This window comes from Orycteropus afer, unplaced genomic scaffold, assembly GCF_000298275.1.
Source record: "Orycteropus afer afer isolate SDZICR_OR568_19922 unplaced genomic scaffold, OryAfe1.0 scaffold00282, whole genome shotgun sequence".
In the NCBI taxonomy this organism is placed as follows: Eukaryota; Metazoa; Chordata; class Mammalia; order Tubulidentata; family Orycteropodidae; genus Orycteropus; species Orycteropus afer.
Window position 1 is genome coordinate 2,418,678 of NW_006921869.1, and position 22,888 is coordinate 2,441,565.

The following is a 22,888-nucleotide window of genomic DNA, read 5'->3' on the forward strand; positions in this document are numbered from 1 at the left end:
TCGTTGGTGTTCAATGCATCAAATCTATTCTTTAGATGATCTCTAAATTCAGGAGGGATATATTCAAGATCATATTTTTGGCTCTCTTGGACTTGATTTAATTGTCTTTAACTTCAAGTTGAACTTGCATATGAGCTCCTGGCCTGGTTTTGGCTGAAGATATTGAGCTTTTCCACTGCCTCTTGCCACAGATCAATCATGGAAACATTAGTGGAGCTAATCACGATAATAATGACTATGGTAAAGTTTCCAGTCTACCACATAGCAATATGGAAAAGCCCAAGGAAGTAGGTAACAACACTACCCCAATTTCACAGATGAGAAAATCAAAGTTCAACTGCTTGCCCAGATCACATAGTCAATAAAAGATGGATTGATCTAGGATTCAAATCCAGGCAAACTAGAGGCTACCTACCTCTCTGCTACAGACTGCATGCATACTTCTCTGACTATAATGTCTGGTGAACTTTGGAAGACAGCTAAAGGCAGTGATAGAGGAAGGAAGAGGGCAGCTCCAGCCCAGCCCTGGCCTCCCCTCAGCATACCTCAAGAAGCCACTATCAGGATAAAGGGCTCAAAAACTACCTTGAAGGAGGGAAGAGAACCACAGTGAGTCACTCTCATGTTATGGGTATGGATAAGAGTTGACGTAACACACACATCCCACATTCTGAATTGAAATTCCCAGTACACATGGAGGCCTATTTATCCTCAATGACAAATAACCAGATCTCAGGGATTAAGGCAAAGTGGCAGGAACGAAGGTCGACATGTAGGCCTTGGAAATAGAAGTGGGTTCAAATCTTAGTTCTGCCGATCACAAGCTGTGTGACCCTGGGCAAACTGCTCCATTTCTTTTAATGTTTATTCACTTAAAAAATAAGATGGTATGGTACCTCCCTCAGAGAAGATGTTATATTGAGTACAGATTCTCTGCTCTACCCCTCTATCTTCAATGTGGTCTCTTCTATAAATGTGCACCCAGCTACTGGATGAATCAACCTAGGCTTGGCTGTAGGGGATACCCAAGTGAGTCTATGTTACCTGACAAAGTATCAGGTCCCAACATATGCAAGATGGTCTATGCCCACCAGGACTGGGAAATAGACGTTGAGTGCTGAACTGTGAGGACAGATTTTTTTTCCGCCCATGTATTAAGCATCTACTAAAGGAGCTCTGGTGGCACAATACCTAAGGCATTTGACTGCTAACCAGAAGGTTGGCAGTTCAAACCAAGCAGCTGCTCTGAAGAAGGAAGATGGGACAATCTACTTCGTAAAGATTTTTTTTTTTTTACTTCCTTAAAGATTTATTGCCTCAGAAATCCAATGGGGGGTAGCTATGCGTTGGAATCGACTTGAGGGCAATTAGTTTGGTATTTATGTGCTAGATACTGTGCTGAGCACAGCTTCATTTAAACTTCACAGCAAATTTTAAGAGTGAAACCATTACTGATCCTATCTTAGAGAAGAGGAAACATAAACCAAACAGCTTTAAGGCCACACAGCTACTAAATGGAAGAATCTGGATTTGCTCCCAGATCTGCCTGACTCTAGTGCATGCCCTCTTCTGCACCCTCCCATGATGAAGCCCTCCAAGCTGGCTGCAAGATCTGGGGGCGAGTCCCTACCCCTGCTGGGAAAGAGTTTCATCTGTAACATATGGGGGGAGAAGGAATAGACAGGAGTCCACCTACCACGAGTAGGCTGGCCTCCAGACTGCACCCTCTCCCAGCTGATCTTGGGCCTCCAATTCTGAAAACCCATGGACCACTTCGGAGGCCTTTCTAGGTATGATTCTAGCCCCATCACACACACACTTCCCCCAAGACAACTCTAACCTGAGGAAAAGCATGCTAGAGCTGTATGGGTGACAAATTCTGGACTCTCAGGTGGCAGAGGAACAGAGAAAGTGTATGGAAAGAGAGTGTAATAGGCCAGGGGAGGGTGCGTCTGGGGCTGGCAGAGGGCCCAGGCTGGCTACAGAGAAGCTTTCACAAAGAGGAGTGGTGAGTCACCAGCTTCTCCCACACCCAGCACCCCTCACAGGAGGTGCTGCTCCTCGGTTTGTTGAATGAATATTGGTCTTAAATGGAAAAGCTCCTGATAAAGGTTGGCTGCAAAGAAAAGAGGGCAGCCTTTGGAAGGGAACCACCTTAAGCCAGGGCATCTCTAATCGAGGAGAAGCCTAGCAGTTGGGAAACGCTCCTTCTCAACGGTACTCCCAACTCTTGCGTCCCAACTCAACCCGAGACCCTCTGCAGCATCAGGGTCTCGATTTGCATACATCCCTGGAACTCACTTTCCGTCCAGCCAGCCCTGTCCGTTGCTGGACAGCTAGCTCCACCCTCCCCACAAACAGACCCTCTCTCTTTACTCCCATCCATCTCTCACATTCCTCAAGTTTGAGAACCCCAATTTGCTCACATTGTGTCGCCGTAAGTCAGAATCAACTCGGCGCTAACAAACCAGGGCGCATGTGTAAACTGTGAATGAAAGGAGGGGTCCCGGGGGAAGGGGTGCGTGCACAAGAAGATCCCACGGTCGGTAGCGACAGTACCCGGGTTTCCGGTCCTACAAATGCGCGACCCGAGGAAGAGCCGGAATATCGAATATAGACAAATGAAGGCTGGAGAGGCTAAAGGCACATAAACAGATGAATTAGCTACCGAAAGACATAGACACACGTGAAAAGGAAGATGGAAAGCCGACAGATAAAATGGATCGGATGCCCCTGGGTTATGGGGAAGTCTGGGCGTTGGCCGGCTGAGTAGGAGACACTCACATTCGCGGCCATGATGGCACCCGGCTCGTTGCAGCAGCCTCGCTCTGCTCAGCTAGGAAAGAAGTTGACGACGCGAGTTCAGTGGCCTCTTGCCGGCCCGAAATTTCTAATAGCGTAGGGCCAGGACAAGGCGGGACTCGCTGAAGAGTTACCGCCCCAAGGACCCCATTCTTCTGAACATGCGCGCCGCAAAGACTCCTGGAAAATGCAGTCCATAGTCAAACAGTCGCAGTCCGGAGTCCCATGCTATCGCCACAAAGTTGCAACACACGCGGGAACTCATTGATGCGCCTGCGCACTGAAGTCCTTTCTGCAGATGTGCGGCCTGTTGGGAATTGTAGTTCTGAATTGAGCGGGGCGGCCGGGGCTGGGAGGACGCGGAGGCAGGCGCGCGGCGGGCAGGCCTGGAGGGGGCGGGACCGCGCGGGCCTCTGACTCGCCCGTCCTGCCTGAGGAGAGGTCAAGGCGTGGACCCGCTGCCGCCGCTCCGGCTGCGAAGTTTGAGTGCCGGCTGGCGCCATGGCCTACTGCCGGCAAGAAGGTAGGAACGACGAGCAGGCTGCCGTGGAGACCGGCCTACAAGGGCTTGCAGGGGACACGCGACCTGGGACAGCCTTTGCAGGCCCCGGCGCCCTGCGACCCCCTGGCCGGTCGCGGCAAGAGGAGGCGCAGACTTGGACGTCCGGGGACCGTCTGCCCTGCGGAGTCACTCTGGTTTACAGATGAGAAAACTGTGGTTCTGGGAGGAACGGGCTTGTCCAAGGTCACTGAGAGGCTCGAACCCTGGCCTCAGATCAACGAGCACGTGGGAGATTCATGAACTAGGCCCGGAGGGTGTACGAGAAATGCTGTGCATGTTTACTGGCATGTATTTCGGGATTATTTGGTGTTAATTATTACTATTGTTTGCAGTACACACCACGTGTTACCATACTGGATGCATCTTGTAACTATTCCGAAAAGTTGCCACTCGGGTAGGTTATGTGCGGGAATGGTGAAAGTACTTCCAATGGGAAGAGTTGTTAGCCCCTACTATTTATGAGAGCATTTTCAAGAAGCATTGACATGGTTTATTTCATTGGTCTCTCGGTGATCTTTGTAAGTCAACATCTGTTATCCCCATTTTACCGAAGTGTAAAGTAAGACACAGAGGAGGTAACTTGCCTTAAGTTAACATGGCCAGTATGTGGTGGAACTGGGATATGAGCCTGGGTAATCTGAATTGTACCATCCAATCTGGAACCTGGATTCTTTAAGGTCATCTACACGGAAGGCTTCCTGCCTTGCAACACCCACACCCTTCTACTTCCGTGTGTTAATCTCTAACTCAAGAGCTCAGAAGGTTGGAGCATACCCAGTGGTTAGTCTGAGGGTCTCTCCATATACTACCATTAACTGAGCTGCCACCTGCTACTTCCAGGTCCTGCTTTCCAACTGTGTAAAATGAAAAGTTGGCATTCATTCATTCAGCAAATAATCATGAAACAACTCTGGAAGTGATGGGAATGGTGGACAGACACTTAAGAATATAAACTTAAGAATTGAAACTCACCTAGAGATTCTTTGATGAATAGTCTTACCCCTCATAACTAAGGGAACCTGAAGCCCAAAAGGGCTCACCTACCTAAGAACGTACAGCCCCTTAGGGGCAGAGCTCCTTCCAGAATGCTATCATTCTTTTCCCCAGTATCTTAGTCTTCTAGAACTTCTCCTTCCCTGGGACATAAAGCCACCATACTCACTGATATCTCTAAAAAAAAAAAAACTGTTGCCATGGAGTTAATTCCGACTCAGCAACCATATAGGACAGAGTAGAAATGTCCCAGAGGGTTTCCAAAGCTGTTAACAGATGGAAGCAGATGCCACATCTTTCTCCTGTTGGTGGGTTTGAATCACCAGCCTTTCAGTTAGTAGCTGAGCACTTATTCACTGTGTCACCAGGGCTCCTTCTAATGTCTCTAATGAGTGCTATTTCCATTAATACTTAGTTAAGTCTGTCATAAACAAAAGTCCTCTGCCCACACCAATTTATGTTAGACAGTAAATTTCTTGTTTTTAATTCCCTTTATCTGAGTCTCTAGTTTACTTCATTTAGCAAATAATTTTTGTTCAGTAAGTTTTGAGCAAATAATTTCTGCAGATAAATAACACCTCTTCTGTTTTTAAGGAATTTATAGGGGTCACAGTTTCTCAGGGAAGGAAGGGCAGTGGCAGCAGTGTCCATCTGCCACCAAAGCATGGAGCCCTGGCTTTTCTTGGTTCAAAGATCTTGTCCTTAGTTTGGGGATGAGAATTAAAAGCATTCCCTTCCAGGCCTTTTTCAGTTGTTATCTGCACCTCTGTCCCCTAAAAATCCTCTAACTTTTTGTTTTCCTACCCACTGATGCTTTTAAGGAGTTTTGGTGGTACAGAAAGAGCTGTGATGGCACAGTGCCTAAGGCATTTGACTGCTAACCAAAAGACTGGTGGTTCAAACCCACCAGGTGCTCTGCAGAAGGAAGATGGGGCAATCTACTTCCATAAAGATTTACCGCCTTGGAAACCCAGTGGGGGTTGCTATGAGTTGGAATTGACTCGATAGCAGTGAGTTGGGGTTTTTTTGATCCTTTATGCTTCCCATCCACCAAAACCAAACTCACTGCCATTAAGTTTATTCCGACTCATAGTGACCCTTCCTTGGGTTTCCAAGGTGGTATCTCTACAGAAGTAGATTGCCCCTTCCCTCAGAGGAGTGGCTGGTGGGTTTGAATCACCAGCCATCTGGTTAGCAATCATATGCCTTAGGCACTAAGGCACAGGAGCTACTAGAGCTCCTGTGCTTCCCATGGGACTTAGAAAAATGATCCCCAGCTCTTTTACTCTGTAAGAGCTTATGTGATCTAACCCTTTCCTATCTATCAGCCTCCTCCTCCATCACCACCTCACTACATCAGCCAAACTGGTCTCCTTGCTATTCCCTCTGCCTGGTGCATCCTTCCTCCAGCTCTTCCCATTCTTTAAGATTCAGCTGAAATATTACCTCCTCAGAGAGGCCTTCTCTGATCCTTTGTGTCTTATACCCTAAAACCAAAACCAAACACATCCCACTGTTCTCAAGTCGATTCCGATTCATAGCAACTCTATAGGACAGAGTAGAACTGCTCCATGTAGTTTCCAAGGCTATAATCTTTTTTTATTATTTTATTTTTATTTGAGTGAAAGCAAATTCATCTTCTATATAGCAGTTCATATATACTTTGTCTCAACATTGACTGTAATCTCCCACAGTGCAACAGCTCTCCTCCCACTTCCTTCTCATGCATTGCTGCCCCCTACCCACAGCTGTCTCCCTGTGTATACACAGCCCTTTCATTCTCCCATGGTTGATCTCTCCAAGGAGTGTATCTACCTAATGTAAATGTTCAGCTCATATAACTAAGGCTATATTCTTTAAGGAAGCAGACTGCCACATCTTTGTCCTACAGAGCAGCTGGTGGATTCAAACCACTGACCTTTTGGTTAGCAGCTGAACACTTGAACTGGTATACAACCAAGACTCCTTTTACATCCTAAGTGCTTTGAAATTATTTTGTTCATTTTTTCCTCATTTTTCTTATTCTCTGTCTATCCCACTAAGCTGAGAGCATTAGATGGACGTTATCCCCAGCATCCAGTCCAGGGCCGGCTGTAAAATAGGTATGCAAATCTTTTATTGAATGAACCCACGCACGTGTCTGCCATCTGTTCTGAGTGGATCACTTGCCTGTGCTAATATACTCCAGGAATCCACCCATACCACAGCATTCAGGTTAAAGGCCTTAGCTTGGTATTTAAGATGTTTAGCAGTGTGGATTCTGCCTTGCTCTTTGGCCTTTGACAGCCCACATTTACCTGTATCATCTCCACACTGCTCCTTTTTTTGGTTTCCTCTCTTAGGCTGAGCCTACCTGCTCCTGTTCAGTCAACAAATATTTATTGTGCATTGTTAGTGCCAGCTTGTTGTTGTTTTTATGTACCATTAAGTCAGACCCGACTCATAGCGACCCCTCCTTGGGTTTCTGAGGCAGTATCACTGCAGAAGCAGATTGCCCAATCTTCCTTCCGAGGAGTGGCTGGTGGGTTTGAACCGCCAGCCTTCTCATTGGCAGTCAAGTGCCTTAGGCACTATGCTACCAGAGCTCCCTTATGTGCCAGCTATTGGTCATATATTAGTGACAAAGGTGACACAATCTGCCCTCTGCCATCTGGTGGAAAAGATGGCATTAAAGTACCAACAGATGAATGTGTAATTCCAAATTGATAAGTAACATGAAGGAAAAGCCTAGTGTGCTATGATAGTGTAATGAAAGGTCCTGTGAGGTCAGTGGAGGCTTCCTGGGCTTCAGAGCTCATTTCAAATACCATTTCTGAAGAAAACCTTTTCCGCCCCTTCTAATCATGTGTGAGTGAACACCATCACCTTAGAACCACCTTTTGCCTTTCAGCTTTTGCCTGTGTGATTCCTTCTAGAAAGTCTCATCCCCTCTTCCCCTACCTGAAACTCTTTGTCGGGGAGGGAACTTGCCCTGGATGAGGTCCCTCCCTAAGGCCTCTTTCTAGAATGGAAATGATTTTCCCAGCTATTAGACGCTTGTGTCTTACTCAGCTGTGACTCCCAAGTCCAGCACAGAGTAAGAGGTAATGAAGGCTTCTATTCTTATAGTGTAGTAGAGCTGTTTATACTTTTACAGACACATGCCTTCTTCCTCGCAATTCTCTTCAATTTTAGCGTTCTAAACGGCTACAAAATGAGCTCTGGTGCCATAGTGCTTAAGGCATTTGACTGCTAACCAGAAGGTTGGTGGTTCAAACCTACCAGTTACTCTGCACAAGGAAGATGGGGCAATCTACTGCCATAAAAATTTACCACCTTGGAAAACCAGTAGGGGTCACTGTGAGTCAGAATTGACTCAATGGCGGTGAGTTTAGTATTTTTTTTTTTAAAGGGCTACAAGGTTATCATCTCTGTTCTCCAAATTTTAGCCAGGTACCTGATGCAGACTAAGAGCTCAGAAAATATTTGTTGAATTGAATTTCAGTGTACTTGATCCACCTGAATATAGTGGAGTTGAGTCTTTTAAGGTAGTTAGATTCTAAACATGAAAGTCTGGACAGCCCAATTTATCATTCTTAAAATGCCTTTATTTCACTCAAAATATACCACAGGCACAACTCAAGACTAGCCAGGCCAGTTTTCCCCTGGGCCTTAGATCTTAATTTCTTAGGTTGAACATCAGCTAAAGTAGTAGGAGTTGCATTGGAAGTGCATTCAATCAACTCAGCTCAAAAGGCACAGAAAATAATAAGGCAGGTGACTGTTCTTCTCTTCCAGCATTGACCCTGGGGAGGGAGCATTCTTGGGGGAGACAAGAAACTGCTTCCTTTGCAGCCCAAGGTACTTCTTCTGGAATGGTGACACTGAGAGATTCTGGTGTTTAAAGATCCCATATGTGGTCATGTTTATCTTCCTGGGGATTTGAAACCTCCATCCCAAGGGTCTTTTTCTCTAACCCACTTAATGGTGATATTTCTGTTTTTTTTTTTTCCCCTTTGTGGAGCTTGGTCTACATGTTTTAATCTATAGTTCAGTTTTTCTGATCACTTTTTCAGCAAATACTGAGCACCCAGTATGTCCTATCCGAGCCCTGTCAGTTTGCTACCATGTAAGGCTATCCCTGTCTGTTTTCACTCAAATGTGGACTCCATGGGAGTCCCCGAATCCCTGAGTCCTGCTCCTTCTGGCTGGGGTGCAGATCTCCCATTGTTGCGTATGTGTATCTGATCCTTAAATAGGAAAAACAAAAACAAAAACCTTGTAGCTAGCATTCATTGTCTACCATGTGCCAGAGTTGAGTTTTGGTTTCCACTTTATTTAATCTTCACAACAGCCATGTGAGGTGGATGATGTTTTTAATCTCATTGTACATTGTACAGGAAATGCAAACTCAGAGGTTAAATACCTTGCCCTTGGCAAGATACAACTAGTAAGTATGTCAGAAGTAGAACCAGGGTATGTCTGACCATGCTGTAATCTGAATGAAATGCATCATTGCAGTTGTCTCATTAGTACACATTAGTGTACAGTGGCGTCCCACTGGGATCCTTAGTTGATGTTTGATTCCCTCATCAGCACTTTAATTCCATAATTAGGTTAGCAAAAATAGTTTGAGCTGGACCATCTTGCAGATTTCAAGTGCCTAGGTGGTTCTTGCATCTTCCACTGGGTATTTTACTTAGTAGGTGTTTACATACCTTTTAATTAAGTTGAAGTTTATCAAAACCATTAGTTGAATATATAGTAGTGTAATGTAAGTCTCTGAGGTCTTCTTAGACAGAAAGAAAGTTTGGGATTGCCTAGTCTTCTGAACTCTGTCTGGCTGAGAGTGATGAACCTGTTTCTAGAGTGCGTGCAATGCATTGAATTACTCAGTATGTTCCTTTTAGCCATAGTCTTTGTAACTCTCACCAAATGACTATGTAGATGAGGTGCTTACGGCCCACCGAGAGCATTACTAATAATTTAAGAAAGAGGCATGACACCCTTGTAGATTTGGGACCATGCAAATAAGGTGTATGGAACCCTAATAAGAGGATTAGTCAGTTTTGCCATCCTGCTGGTCTTAAAATGAACCATCCCAGAGGCAGAGGGGGTTGGATCTGACCACCAATGAGAAGAGACAGGAGTAGAGCATGTCTTTTGGACCTGCACTGGGAACCTTTTAGACCCAGTAGACAAAGAGCTGTAACACCAGACACAGCAAAAGATGGCGAGAAGCAGCAGCAGAGGCAATAGAAGCAAGACACAAGTGCAAGATGGTGCAGTGGGCTTCCCAGCCTAAGGATTGAGAGCTGAATGCCTTTGGGCAGGAGGCTTGCTGGTGGAGTGGGGAGCCTCTGAGCACTTATCAGTGAAGCTAAAGAGCTTTTTAACACTTGCCTGAGCAGGGTAGATACTGAGCCAGCCTGTGGGGCCAAGGGCTGGAGAAATGCCTGTCTGAGCACAGCTGAGAAGAGGCTGTCATGACCAAAGAACTGTACCTCATCCTGAATTGTAACCTGTTCATTCCCTAATAAACCCCATAATCATAAGTATTGACTGTGAGTTCTGTGTGGCCAGTGAAGTTGATTATCAAACATAGCAGAGAAGTAGAGTGCCATGGTGTCAAAATTGGTAAAAAGGTGAAGAGGGGAGACAAGTCTGACCTTCACCACATTGCAATCAGCCTTAGGCTGATGCTGCTAATGGTGATTCTCCACACCCATCGTGAAGTTAGAGGAGATCAGACACCCCACCACAGCATTCCTACAGTGGTCCCAGTGGAGGAATCAAGGAACCCAATCCAGATGTTTGCTGTGCAGGGCCATAGGACTGTATACTTTGACCCATACAGGGAAAGCTGCAGTTAGGCAAACATATGGAAACTGGGCACAGGAGGACAGAGCGTGGGGTAAATAGATGCTGTGAGCTTACCACATAAGGAGCCACTGAGGAGATGGTTGTGTGACCAGCCAGTAGTGATGCAGCAGGACAGTGGGTTCAGTTTTCAAGAGGTAGTGAGTGAACATCCCTGAGGCTGAGTCCCAGGCCTGTTAAAAAGCTTCCTGAAGGATTCTGTCACCATCAGTCCAGCAGTATGGAGTCACTTCTTGAATTTGAGTATGTATCAATTCCAAAGGACAGAAATTATTATTTTGGACCCCTTGTTGTGTGCCATGGAGTCAATTCTGATTCAGCGACCCTGTAGGATGGAGTAGAACTGTCCTATAGGGTTTCCAACGCTGTAATCTTTATAGAAGCAGACTGCCACATCTTTCTTCTATGGAGCTACTGGTTCAAATTACTTAAACACTGTACCACCAAGGCTCTTTTGTGGACCTGTTAGTATTGTTATTATAGTTAGTATTTTATTTCTTTTATTATTATGTTATATAAATGTCCAAGAAACCTAATGCTTACATATAAATAAATGCTTGCAGTCTTTACCGTCTCTAAAACTAAACAGAGTAATGGATTGAATGCTAACAGAATTCAATTTAACAACATTAATCCTAGGCATTAGTGAGCAGAAATGGACTCGTATTGGCCATTTTGAATTGGACAATCATGTGGTCTACTGGGCCAGGAGTGAAAATTAAGAGGAACAGCATCACATTCATGGTCAAAAAGAACATTTCAAGGTCTATAGTGAAGTACAGTGCTGTCAGTGATAACATCCATACATCTACAAAGAAGCCCAGTTAATACTATTAATATTCAAATTTATGTACCAACCACTAATGCCAAAGATGAAATTAAAGATTTTACCAACTTCTGCAGTCTGAAATTGACCAAATATGCAGTCAAGATGTATTGATAATTACTGGTGATTGGAATGCAAAAGTTAGAAACCATGAAGCGGTGGTAGTTGGGAAACATTGCCTTGGTGATAAAAATGATACCAGAGATTGTATGATAGAAATTTGCACGACCAACACCTTATTCGTTGCAAATACCTTTTTCAACAACATAAATATTGATTGTACATGTGGGCCTCACCAGATAGAATACACAGGAATCAGATCAACAACATCTATGGAAAGAGATGGTGGAGAAGCTCAGTATCATCAGTCTGGAAAAGGCCAGGGATCAACTGTGCAACAGAGCATCAGCTGCTCATGTGCAGATTTAAGTTGAAGCTGAAGAAAAGTAAAGCAGATCTGTTGTTGTTGATAGGTGCCATCAAGTCAGTTCCAACTCAGCAACCATATGTACAACAGAACAAACCACTGCCCGGCCCTACGCCAACCTCACAATCCTGTTATACCTGAGCCCATTGTCGCAGCCACTGTGTCAGTCCATCTCATTGAGGGCCTTCCACTTTTTTGCTGATCCTCCTCTTTACCAAGCATGATATCCTTCTCCAGGGAATGGTCCCCTCTGGCAACATGACCAAAGTAGATGAAAAAAGTTTGGCCATTCTTGCTTCCAAGGAGCATTCCAGCTGCTCTTCTTCCAGGACAGATTTGTTAGTTCTTCTGGCTCTCCATGGTATTTTCCATATTCTTTGCCAACACCACAGTTCAGAGCATCAGTCTTCCTTATTCGTTTTCCAGCTTGCATGCATAGTTCTACCCTGTCATCTGGTGAGCATCACAAAGACTATGGCTAAGGAGAGCCATACCAAGTAGTTCACTGCACCACACAAGATAAACTTGGGCTTACTTGTGCTTACTAACCTGAAGTGAACAATTTGACATTTTTTTCACCACGTCAAAGATTCTGTTCCTAAGTGTGGCTGGCGTCTTTCTCCCAACCCTATGGCACTGTCTTGCAGAATCAAAGCCTGATAATTTTTTTTCCCCCATATATGAACTTTTCCTTGACTTTTTATAGTAATAGACTACAGTATTTTCCTTCTGCAATTGACTTATTCCATTCAGCATAACATCTTCCAAGTTCATCTACGTTATGTTATGCAGTGTTTTTCAGATTCTACATTACTCTTTAGGGTTGCATAGTATTCCGTTGTGTGTATGTACTGTAGTTTGGTTCTTCTATTGATGGGGCACCTAGGTTGTTTCCATCTTTTGGCTATTGTAAATAGTGCTACAATGAACATGGGTGTGCATATGTCTGTTCTTGTCCTGGCTCTCACTTGTTTAGGATATATACCTAGCAATGGAATTTCTGGGTGAAATGCTATTTCTACTTCCAGCTTTTTAAGGAATCCCCATACTGCTTTCCACAGCAGTTGTATCATTGTACAGTTCCACCAGCAGTGTATGAGAGTCCCAGTCTCTTCGCATCCTCGCCGGCATTTGTTATTTTCTGTCTCGTTGAAGTTTGCTGCGAGTGCTGGGGCAAGATGGTATCTCATTGCCAAAGCGTGTTTTCTAATTTACAGTTCCTGACAGGGACAGAGTACCCAGTAAACAAGGTGACCACAGGCTTATTTGTATTTACCTTGTGAAACTATTTACTACAGATCTTTTAGATTACCTTGAAAAATGAAAGCGTAAGCATTTTTATTTCTTTAGAGAATTGCTAAGAAACTCTTGAGGATTCATGAGAAATATTAGTCTAGCTGGTTATTTATGGCCTTCTAGCCCCAATTGTCAGCCATTTTATGACAAGTTATTTCTTTCACAGTGAGAGATATGTAAGTATTGTGCTTGCATCAACATTGTCTCTAACCATTCCAGAGGCAAGGGCCTGGGGTACAGTCAGCTGGGCTAGGACGGCCCACAGTGGACAGCCTATCAGTGAGGATCCAGAGCACACTTGGGTCTTTTAGGCTAGGGCTGTGTTTCTGCTGGCCCATCACACATCTGTGTGCCTTTAGGCTAATTTCTTCCTTCTTTGAAGCCTCTGGTTCCTCTGTGTAAAAAGGAGGTAAAAATAATACCCATCAACCCTGTTGATGTGAAGATGAAGTGAGCTGACATTTGTAAAAGGCATCGGACAGGGTGTAAGTGTTTAAAAGATGTAGTTGTTACTGTTCTACTGGCTATTTGGTTTGAATTGTGCTCTCAGAGAAATGTTTAGATAGCCTGTCTGAGGAGTTTGCTGTGTGGGAGGGACTTGAAACATACAGGTAGGATAGTGCTAGGCTAGTGATTCCCAACCCTTGCTGTGAGCAACATGGGCTTCCCGGAGAGCTGGATTCAGCTTTTGTTGGGTTAGAGCAGGCCTGGTTACACCACAGGCCCTACAGCCTCTGATATCCAGCTAGTTTGCACCCCTGCCTTCTGGGCCTGTGACTGGGCCAAACAGATCTTTGTAAACAAATGTTAGAAATTGAGCTGAGAAATTTGTGTCGGCTTATTCTGCTTAGTGGTCAGCACTTTCGCAGATTGCTTTTGAATGTTTTGAATACTGGCCAGAATTACCAAGGTCATTAGGCACATTAACATGGCCCAACTGGGGACACAGTCCTTTTCCAGGGAAAGGAGTCTTCTTTGTGATAAGATGAGGTGTCTAGGCAGAGACCAGCCAAAACCTCGAGTGGGGGTGGGGTGGGGTTCGGTACCTGTGAGTGCCAAGGGCTAACTGTCATTACTTTGCTCCATGTGGGAGACACTGAGCAGGTGTGGAAAGGGTCTGATGCACCAAGGTGCTTCCCTCTGTCTCTGAACTGCCCTCACCCATGGTGTCACTCTGATTTTCATTGCCACCACCTCTCCCTCTCCCAGCCTCTTCCTCAAATAAAAACCAAAAACCAAACTCACTGCCACAGAATCAGATCCAACGCATTGCAACCCTGTATGGATCCAGTCCTTTTTCCCTTGGTTTCCCTTAGCATATTTATGACTGAACTATCCTAAATAAAAAGGAAAAACAAGAAAGGTTGGCATAATCAGAGAAAATGCCAGCACCTTTCAGAGTCCACTTTTCTGCAGGCTTGACCTCTGCCCCTGCAGTAGCTAACTTTCACTGACTGCAGCCCTGTCTCTAGTGCCCCTGTTCAAGGCTATTTTGGGCAGTGTCTGGAGAAGTCTTCCTAATTGCTTGTCATTCCCCAGCCACTTCCAAATGAGGTCCCATTGTGCCATATATCAAAATGAGTAGTTAGTAAAGCAAAAACCCACTGCCATTGAGTAGAACAGCCCCATAGGATTTCCAAGGCTTTAATCTTCACAGGAGTTGAGAGTCTCATCTTTGTCTCTCGGAGCAGCTGGTGGGTTCAAACTGCTAACCTTTTGGTTAGTAGCTCAATGTTTTATCCAGTGTGCCATCAGAACACCTTGGGTAGTCATTAGGGCTATGGAATTTCCTCACTCTTCACCAGGTAGGTTTATTCATTCAGCAAATACTCACATGATTCTAAGCTTAGGTGGGGATTGGGTCAGTATTTGTTCTGTGAAACATACATTCATACCTGAGGAACACAGAGTTCACAGGACAGTGGCAACCTTATGGTGGTATCAGTATCAGGTTTCATTATTATTGGGGGATGAGAGGGTACAGGAAAAGGACCATAAAATGTGGACTTTGGAGACACAAAGCTGGGTTCAAATTCTAGCTCTGAGCTTGGGCAGGTCACATTTTGGGGAAAACAGACAGGGGTAACCTTGCATGGTAGCAAGCTGGGAGGAGGGCTCAGTGCTTGACTTCACCCATGGAGAACTGAATCCCATTTAACACAGTCCTGATTTAGTGACTTAAATTGGCTGTCTTCCTTCTTGCCCAGCCCTCAATGGAGCTTTTGTTCCAGCAGGAGGCACTCAGCAGTAGTTAGTGCCTTATAAACCCTGCACCCATCAGTTACACAGCCCAGGGGAGAACCATTTGATGGGACCCTTTAATTTGAAGTTTCAGAGGGACGTTCTTCAAACTCGGTTTGTATGATTGCTGTGGGTTTAGGACTGTTACACTGTTCTTGAGTGAAACATTTCTTCCTCTGTCCTCCAAATGCTAGGGAAGGATCGAATCATATTTGTGACCAAAGAAGACCACGAAACTCCAAGCAGTGCAGAGCTGGTGGCTGATGACCCCAACGATCCATACGAGGAACATGGTGAGTGACGTGTAGCTCCCAGGGGCTCACAACCACAGACTAGGGAAAGCTTTTGAAATTCATGATTCCTTCCATATTTCACTAGTCAAGACTGGGCTTTGAGAGATTCTTCTCAGTCTTGGATAGTCTCCCAGGATAGGGTGACCATCTCCCTCAGAGGTGTGAGGGGTCTGAATGCTTTCCAGCCTCGGTCTGATTTGCTACCATGGTTGTTAGGCCAGAGCACCAGAGTTTCTCCTCACAGAAGTGCTTCTGCCCCTTTCTCTTGCAAGTTCTTGCACTGACAGGTCTGATGCTTTACAATGATTACATTGTGGGGGAGATGTCAGGGTGTCAGTGGATTCTCATAGTTACAGGTGGCAGGGCTCCTCCTGTTCCATAAGCTTCCAGACTATTCTGCCACATCTACATAGCAAGCCAGCCCATAAGCAAGCAGTCATTCACATGTTCTGTGAGGTTGGCAAAGTCTCTGCTCCTTGGAGAAGCCCCAGCCAGCACCTGGCATGAAAAGTTCACTCAAGGCTCATTACAGGCTGCTGGACAAATCAGGACTTTATTTTGTTTGTCTCACAGTGTTTTTAAAAATGTAATTGTGCCTGCCTTTAAACTGGGCATTCTCCAGTTCCCACTCTTCTTGTGTCTGTTACTGGTCTGTCTGCTTCTGTTAGATATCTCTGCTCATACCCTTTAGGTATTTATTTGCATTTACAATGCTTTGTAGTGAGTAATTTTACAAAGAACCATAGAAAACACATGGACTTCTGTTATCCAGAGACCTGTGGTACTCTGAGCTCTCCATTGCAAAATTACTAAGTGGACTGTTTGGGCCACCAGTTTATGCCAGCTGCCTGTGTCCCAGCTCCCGAGTGCTCTGGCAAAAACAGTGCTTCAAACAGCTAAGAGTGCCAAAAGAAAAAGGCAGAATTAATTCTCAAAGATTCAGAAAGCCAGGAGGGCCTTAAAGATCACTTGGTCCTAATGGGAAAACAGAGCCAAGAGTTAGGGACTGACTAATGAAGTTAGTGATAGGGACTAGACTGCAGGCCCTTGACTGTATATTTGAAAGCATACTACATCCCAGGGCAGGCTTGATTTAATATGCCAAAGCTACCATCTATGTCCCTAAAGTATAGATTGGCACTATAAAATGTTCTCGGTGAGGAGGAGCTATCTTATTCTATGGAGAAATAAAGAACCAAGTACTCTTGTAGAATGTCATCTATTACCTGTTTTGGAAGCTACTTGCACAGGTTTCATAGCAGATTTGAACCTCCAGGGGGCAGCATTTATGTGTGTTTTTCCAACACTGAGATTACCCTGAGAAAACTCTAGGGATCCTGCTGGCTCTAGGAATTCACTACTGACTTGGACCCCACTGAGCCATGGACACTTCACGTATAAACTGGGCTTAGTAGTACCTATGGCAGAAGATGTCAAAAGGTTGCACAATGTACTGAGTAAGGTAGTGGGGCTAATACAGGAGAACTTGCTTTCCAGCTGTCAGTGGGGCTAGTGTTGACTTGCCTGCTCAGGGGGCAGTGCCAGTGAACATCTCCGCTGTGAATCCCCGTTTTACAAACAAAGAGCAGGAGATTCCTTGATCATCTTCTGACATAGAATTAAGAGGTAGGGCTTATCCTAGGACCTAGGATATTAGACACTATTGGACACTAGTTCAGCGTGCCACACACCATGGTACTTCCCCTGGAGTGAAAAATCATATATTTCCACCAGGTATTTCATATCTGTAGAAGATTCATGTAAGAAACTTCTATCTGAATCTCATTTTCAGGTCTATGATGGTGACGCTGAAAATGAAACGATTGTCTTAAAAGCCTTTTGGAAAACCAGGAAATACTTTTAGATGTGAACAGGGTCAAAGATAAGAAAAGGTGGGAAGTTCAAAAGGAAGTGTATGTACCACTGAAAATACAAATCCATCTAGTCCTCCAAGTTTTTTATCTTTACATGAATGGAATCATACTGTCCTGGTCTGCCACTAGTCTTTTCATTGTACAACATGTCTTGGACATCTTTCCATATCAGCCCACAAGGATCTACCTCCTTTCTTTTACTAGTCCCAGACTGCTGAGTTTCTAAGAGTAGTCTCAGAGCAGGAGGGGCTTGAGGACTACACACACTGATGGATGATCTGGACCTGATCATTTGCATAGGAGTCGGGCCAGGGATTGGAAGTGTTAGGGCTTTCAAAAAGCTTCTCCCTAACCATTCAAATGATTGCTGCTCCTTTGGATTAAATGGTTTTCAGTATTTAGTTCTTGGAGCACAGCTCTGGAGATTGCTTAGACTATAGTTCTGTGTTGGCTATGAGGAAAGATGCTAAAGGTGGCTTCTCTTAGTGCACCATTGGAGTGCTGGGTTTGTGCCAGGCATTGGAACCTGATGGGCAACAAGAGGCAGGCTCACCAGTGAATGCCCTCAGGTGATGATTTATACTGCTCTGTACCTTCCAAGTGGTATGGACAAGACTTGTTTTTACTTTTTCTGTAACCTTAGAAAGTTTCTCTTACATGTCTTGCTCCATCTTTCTGTTCCAGGATTGATACTACCAAATGGTGACATTAACTGGAACTGCCCGTGCCTTGGAGGAATGGCCAGTGGCCCCTGTGGGGAGCAGTTCAAGTCAGCCTTTTCCTGCTTCCACTACAGCACAGAGGATGTCAAGGGATCAGACTGTGTAGACCAGTTCCGGGCCATGCAGGAATGCATGCAGAAATACCCAGACCTCTATCCCCAGGATGATGATGATGATGACGAGGAAGAGAAGAAGCCAGAAGGTTTAGAGGAAACAACTCCCACTAAGGCTACTGCATCCAAAAAAGATGAGGACTCAAGCTAATGAAGGCCACAAGACACTGGGCTCTAGTCCTTCCATTTCAGATTGATACGGACCTTTACAAAATGCCTTTCGGTTACTCAGAGAAAGTGTTTTTTCTTCTTTGTTCTGTGCACTGTAATGTACAAAATAACTTATTTTGAGGATCAGTGATCTTGGCCCCTTGACAGATACACTGAAAAAAACAGGGGTTGTATGTCTATGTGTTTAATGTAAACCTATGAGCGAATGTAGCTGCCACGTTGAATTCTCTCTTCTCAGAGTGCCCTGAATTTTACTACTTTAAAATAATGGGCTGAATATTCTCAGCAACCAAAAATCATTAGCCAGTAGTGTTTCTTGTGAGTGACTGATTTATTCTAATCTATTATGTCCCTTTTCATACATTTCATACCCCTTTGGGGAATTGAAATAGAAACAAAAACATCTTCCTTTAAAAATGCTGGCATGGGGCCATTCCTAATAGAAGAGGCCAGACTATCATTTACGTGTGTCTCAAAAATCATCTTGATATTCGGTAAATGAGAAAGTACTGTAAGATTGTCATATACTTCATTCCTGATGCATTTTGATTTTCATTTTTGCATTTGAGCTGCAGGTTTTCTGCTTTTGGAAAGTTTGGGCTCTCTGATTCACAATCCCTTTGTAAGTGAAGGGAAAGGCTGGTTATCACTGTTCTTTTTTTCCCCAAGAGCCCTGGTTAGGGGGCCTATAATAACACTGATTCTGCCTCAGCCACTGTAGATGCCATGTACTTGAGAGTGGGGACCTAACTGTTACCAGAGTAACAGCCAAAAGGGAGATGGTGTAAATTAAGGGAGGGGGGAACGGGGCAGGGAGAGATTTCTACCTAGTTTTGAATGTGTTCTTTGTTTTTACTAAAGATGTTTTTGATGTAAGGAAATATAAATTATAAAACTTTTAATTTCCTCTTTGAACATACTGGTAAACCAATTTGTTGAAACTTTCTATGTTGAATTCAAATCAAGCTTTTATTGTCTGAGTCAGATGCCTTCATGTAGACACTGTACTTAATACCTGAGGTGAGAAAGGCTCTTCGTATTTGAAGTTAGGTAACTGCAGCCATCAGATTAAATAACTTGAGCAAAGTGAGTGCTAGGCAGTTTTCAGGCTGTGGTGCAGTGCCTTATTTATACCAGGTAGTTATCTATTGGTATGTAACAAATTATCCCCAAAATGTAGTGGCGTAAAAACAAAAAACAATTATCTCACAATTTCTGGTCAGCGATCTGGGTGTGGCTTACTTGGGGTCCTCTGGCTGAGAGTCTCACAAGGTTGTGATCAAATGTCAAAGTTGTAGTCATCTCAAAGCTTGACAGATGAGAATCAGATTTCAAAATCACTCAAAGTTTTTGGCAGGATATGGTTCCTTGTGGCTTTGGACTGAAGCCTCAAGTGTCTGAATGGTTGTTGGCCCAAGGCATCCCTCAGTTCCTTGCCATGTGGCCTCTTAGGGCAGCTCACAGCATTATAAGTGGCTTCCATCGGAACAAGTGAAAGGGCAAGAAAGGATGAGTAAGGTGGAAGCCAGAGTCTTTGTAACCTAATCTTGAGGCTGGTGGTTCTAACCCACCAGCCACTCCTCAGAAGGAAGGTTGGGCAATCTACTTCCATAGTGATACTGCCTCGGAAACGCAAGGAGTGGTCACTATGAGTCGGGGCCGACTTGATGGCACATAACAGCAACAACAATCTTGAAAGATCCATCCTTTTATGTTTAACATATCTGTTAGAAGCAAGTCACTAGGTCTAGCCTACACTCAAGGGGAAGAACACAAGGGCATGAATACCAAGATGCTGCCTACCATACCAGATAAGGAGGTAACAGTACATTAAGGCTAAAACCACAGTTAAAATGTGAGTTGTGGTTGAGAGGTGTTAGTGATTATCTTAGGCCCAGTTCTCTAGAGAAGCAAAACTAATGAACATAGATACATAGAGAAATTTAGCGCAGGGAAATGGCTCATGTGGTTGTGGAGGTTGTCAAGTCCCAGATCCATGGGTCAGGCATGAGGCTGGAGGCTCCTAATTCACATCGTTACAGGGGCTGGTGAATCCATAATTGGCAAGTCAGATGGCAGGCTGTTGGCTCACAGGCCTGCAGAAACTTGCAAATCCCAGAATCAGCAGGTCAGACAACAGCCTGTTAGCACAAGTCCTTTGAACTGAAGGTCAGATGATGAGCTATATGCCAGATCCACAGCAATAGGGAGCTTTGCAAGAGCATCTAATATATGTTGTATGCAGGTGACACCACCAAAGAAACTCCCCTTACATCAGAGTAAGGGTGTATGTAACTCAAGATACACTCCTCACTAATCCTGCCTCATTAACATACAGGTTAGGGTTTGCAGCACATAAAATGGAAGATAATTACATCACAAAATGGACAACCACTCAATAAGAATCATGGCTTCACCCAGTTGATACAATATTAACCATCACAATCCACCCTTTCTGAGTTGGTGTAGTGCCTAAGGCACTTGACTGCTAACCAGAAGTTTGGCAGTTCAAATCCATCAGCCACTCCTCCGAAGGAAGATTGGGCAATTTACTTCCATAGAGATAGTGCCTCAGAAATCCAAGGAGGGGTTCCTATGAGTTAGATCCAACTTGATGGCAGTGAGTAAATACACTGTCAAGCATAACCCAAAATGCACAAACAGCAGCAGATAAAATAGATGAATGGGATCTCCTATATATTTTTATGTGCATCAAAAAGACTTCCCTAAAAGAGTAAAAAGAACGTACAGATTGGGGAAAAAAAAATACTCGGCAACAACATTTCTGGAAGGGAACTTCAAAATTTATAGAAAACTCCAACACCTCAACAACAAAAAGACAAACCAATTTAAAAATAGGCAGAAGACATGAATATACACTTCACCAAACAGAATATTCAGACAGTTAACACATGGAAAAAATGTTAAGGATCATTAGCCGTTGTTGTTGTGTGCCGTCGAGTCGCCCCAACTCATAGCGACCCCTCCTTGGGTTTCCGAGGCAGTATCACTACGGAAGTAGGATTGCCCAACCTTCCTTCCGAGGAGTGGCATTAGCCATTAGAGAAATGCAAGTCAAAACAACAATGAGATACCATCTCACCCTAGCAATAATAGCAAAGTTCAACAAGATAGAAAATAACAAATGCTTGTGAGGATGTAGAGAGATCGGGACTCTCCTACACTGCTGGTGAGACTGTAAAGTGATACAACTGTGGAAAGCAGTATGATGATTCCTTAAAAAGTTGCAATTGGAAATGCCACTTGACCCAGCAATCCCATTACTAAGTATATATCCTAAAGAAGTGAGAGCCAGGACAAGAACAGAAATGAACACCCATGTTCATTGCAGCACTATATACAATAGCAAAAAGATGGAAACCTCAGTGCCCATCAGCAGAAGAATGGATAAGGAGACTATGGTACATACACACAATGGAATACCATGCAACCCTAAAGAATAACAATCTGCAAAACACTGCATGATGTGGATGAACTTGGAGGACATTATGCTGAGTGAAATGAGTCATGACTATCACATAAGGAAAAATACTATATTAGTCTGTTATTGTGAAAAGTCAAGGAAAAGTTTATACATGGAAGGAAACATTGTTGGTTACCAGGGGTGGGAAGTGAAGGGAGGGAACACTGCTAGATAGGTAGAGACAAGTATTGATATGAGTGAATGGTAGGACAATGCACCACATGTGCGTAATCAATACAGTGGCATTGAGGAAGAAGAAGACATTGAGTGTACATGGTAAATACAGACAACAAACATGAACCCTTTTGCACATTACAGTACTGCATTGTCAGTGATGGCAAACATTGATCTATGAGTTTGTAGATGGGTAGACAGGCTGAATGATCAGGTATGTCTTGGCAGGGATGACTGTGCCCATGATGATGTATAAGGTTGGCAGATGGTGTTTCTACAAGTGTATTTGTATGTACTGTAAGAATGTCCAGGTATACAGTAGAGCTGACAGGGACAAGGTGTGCTGACTTACTAGCCACAGCCAGCTACCCTGAGAGAGCAAGTAGTTGGACCTGTGGGCTTGGGACCAAAGTCCCAGGGGACATCAAGCTCAATTGGCATAACATACTGCACAAAAACATTGTTCCACATCCTACTTTGGCAAGTAGCGACTGGGATCTTAAAAGCTTGCAAGCGGCCATCTAGATGCAATGATGGATCTCTCCTCATCCAGAGCAAAGAAGAATGAAGAAAACCAAAGATGCATGGAAACAATTAGTCCAAGCAACTGGAACACCATGCAATCCTCAGGCTATATGACCATGAGACCAGAAGAACTAGATGGTGTCCAGCTACCACTGTCAACTGCTCGGAGGGAGATCTATGTAGGAGATCCTAGATAGAGTGGGAGAACAATATGGAACAAAACTCAAAATCATTTAAAAAAAAAAAAAAAGACCAGGTTTGCTGGTCTGATAAAGCCTGGTGAAAACCCTGAGACTATGGCCCCTACCTGCCCTTCAGGTCCAGAACTCACCCCTGTGACTTCTACCCAAATAAAAGACCAGCATATGGGCTGAACATTTACATCAGGTAGATACATTCCTTGGAGAGATCAATCATGGGAGAACAAGACAGTGAATGCACAGGGAGACCGCTTGGGGGGCAGGAGTGCATGGGAGGGCAGGACCCAGGGAAGAGGTAACTATGGAGAGGAAGTGGGAAGAGAGTT

At 44.3% G+C, this 22,888-nt stretch overlaps 2 protein-coding genes across 2 annotated transcripts in view; one reads left to right on the top strand and one right to left on the bottom strand.

Annotated features, from left to right (window-relative positions):
* The window catches only part of TMEM43 (transmembrane protein 43), a 17,854-nt gene extending 15,058 nt beyond the window's left edge, over positions 1 to 2,796 (bottom strand). The window contains exon 1 of the mRNA XM_007950604.2: positions 2,785 to 2,796. Within this exon, the coding sequence (XP_007948795.1) occupies positions 2,785 to 2,796 (12 nt within the window). The remainder of the gene's footprint in view (positions 1 to 2,784) is intronic.
* A 507-nt stretch (positions 2,797 to 3,303) lies between these two features.
* Positions 3,304 to 18,159, top strand: CHCHD4 (coiled-coil-helix-coiled-coil-helix domain containing 4). The gene is made up of 3 exons (XM_007950614.2): positions 3,304 to 3,475; positions 15,201 to 15,299; positions 17,858 to 18,159. The coding sequence occupies exons 1-3, from the start codon at positions 3,304 to 3,306 to the stop codon at positions 18,157 to 18,159; spliced, it is 573 nt and encodes a 190-aa protein (XP_007948805.1).
* Positions 18,160 to 22,888: the final 4,729 nt, after the last annotated feature.

What these genes read in the sequence shown, in the direction of transcription:
- CHCHD4 (XM_007950614.2), top strand. Translation starts at nt 3,304, where the DNA reads ATGGCCTACTGCCGGCAAGAAGGTAGGAACGACGAGCAGGCTGCCGTG. An exon ending in GACTTGGACGTCCGGGGACC is followed by an intron (nt 3,476 to 15,200) that starts GTCTGCCCTGCG and finishes TCCAAATGCTAG; the next exon opens with GGAAGGATCGAATCATATTT. An exon ending in CGATCCATACGAGGAACATG is followed by an intron (nt 15,300 to 17,857) that starts GTGAGTGACGTG and finishes TTTCTGTTCCAG; the next exon opens with GATTGATACTACCAAATGGT.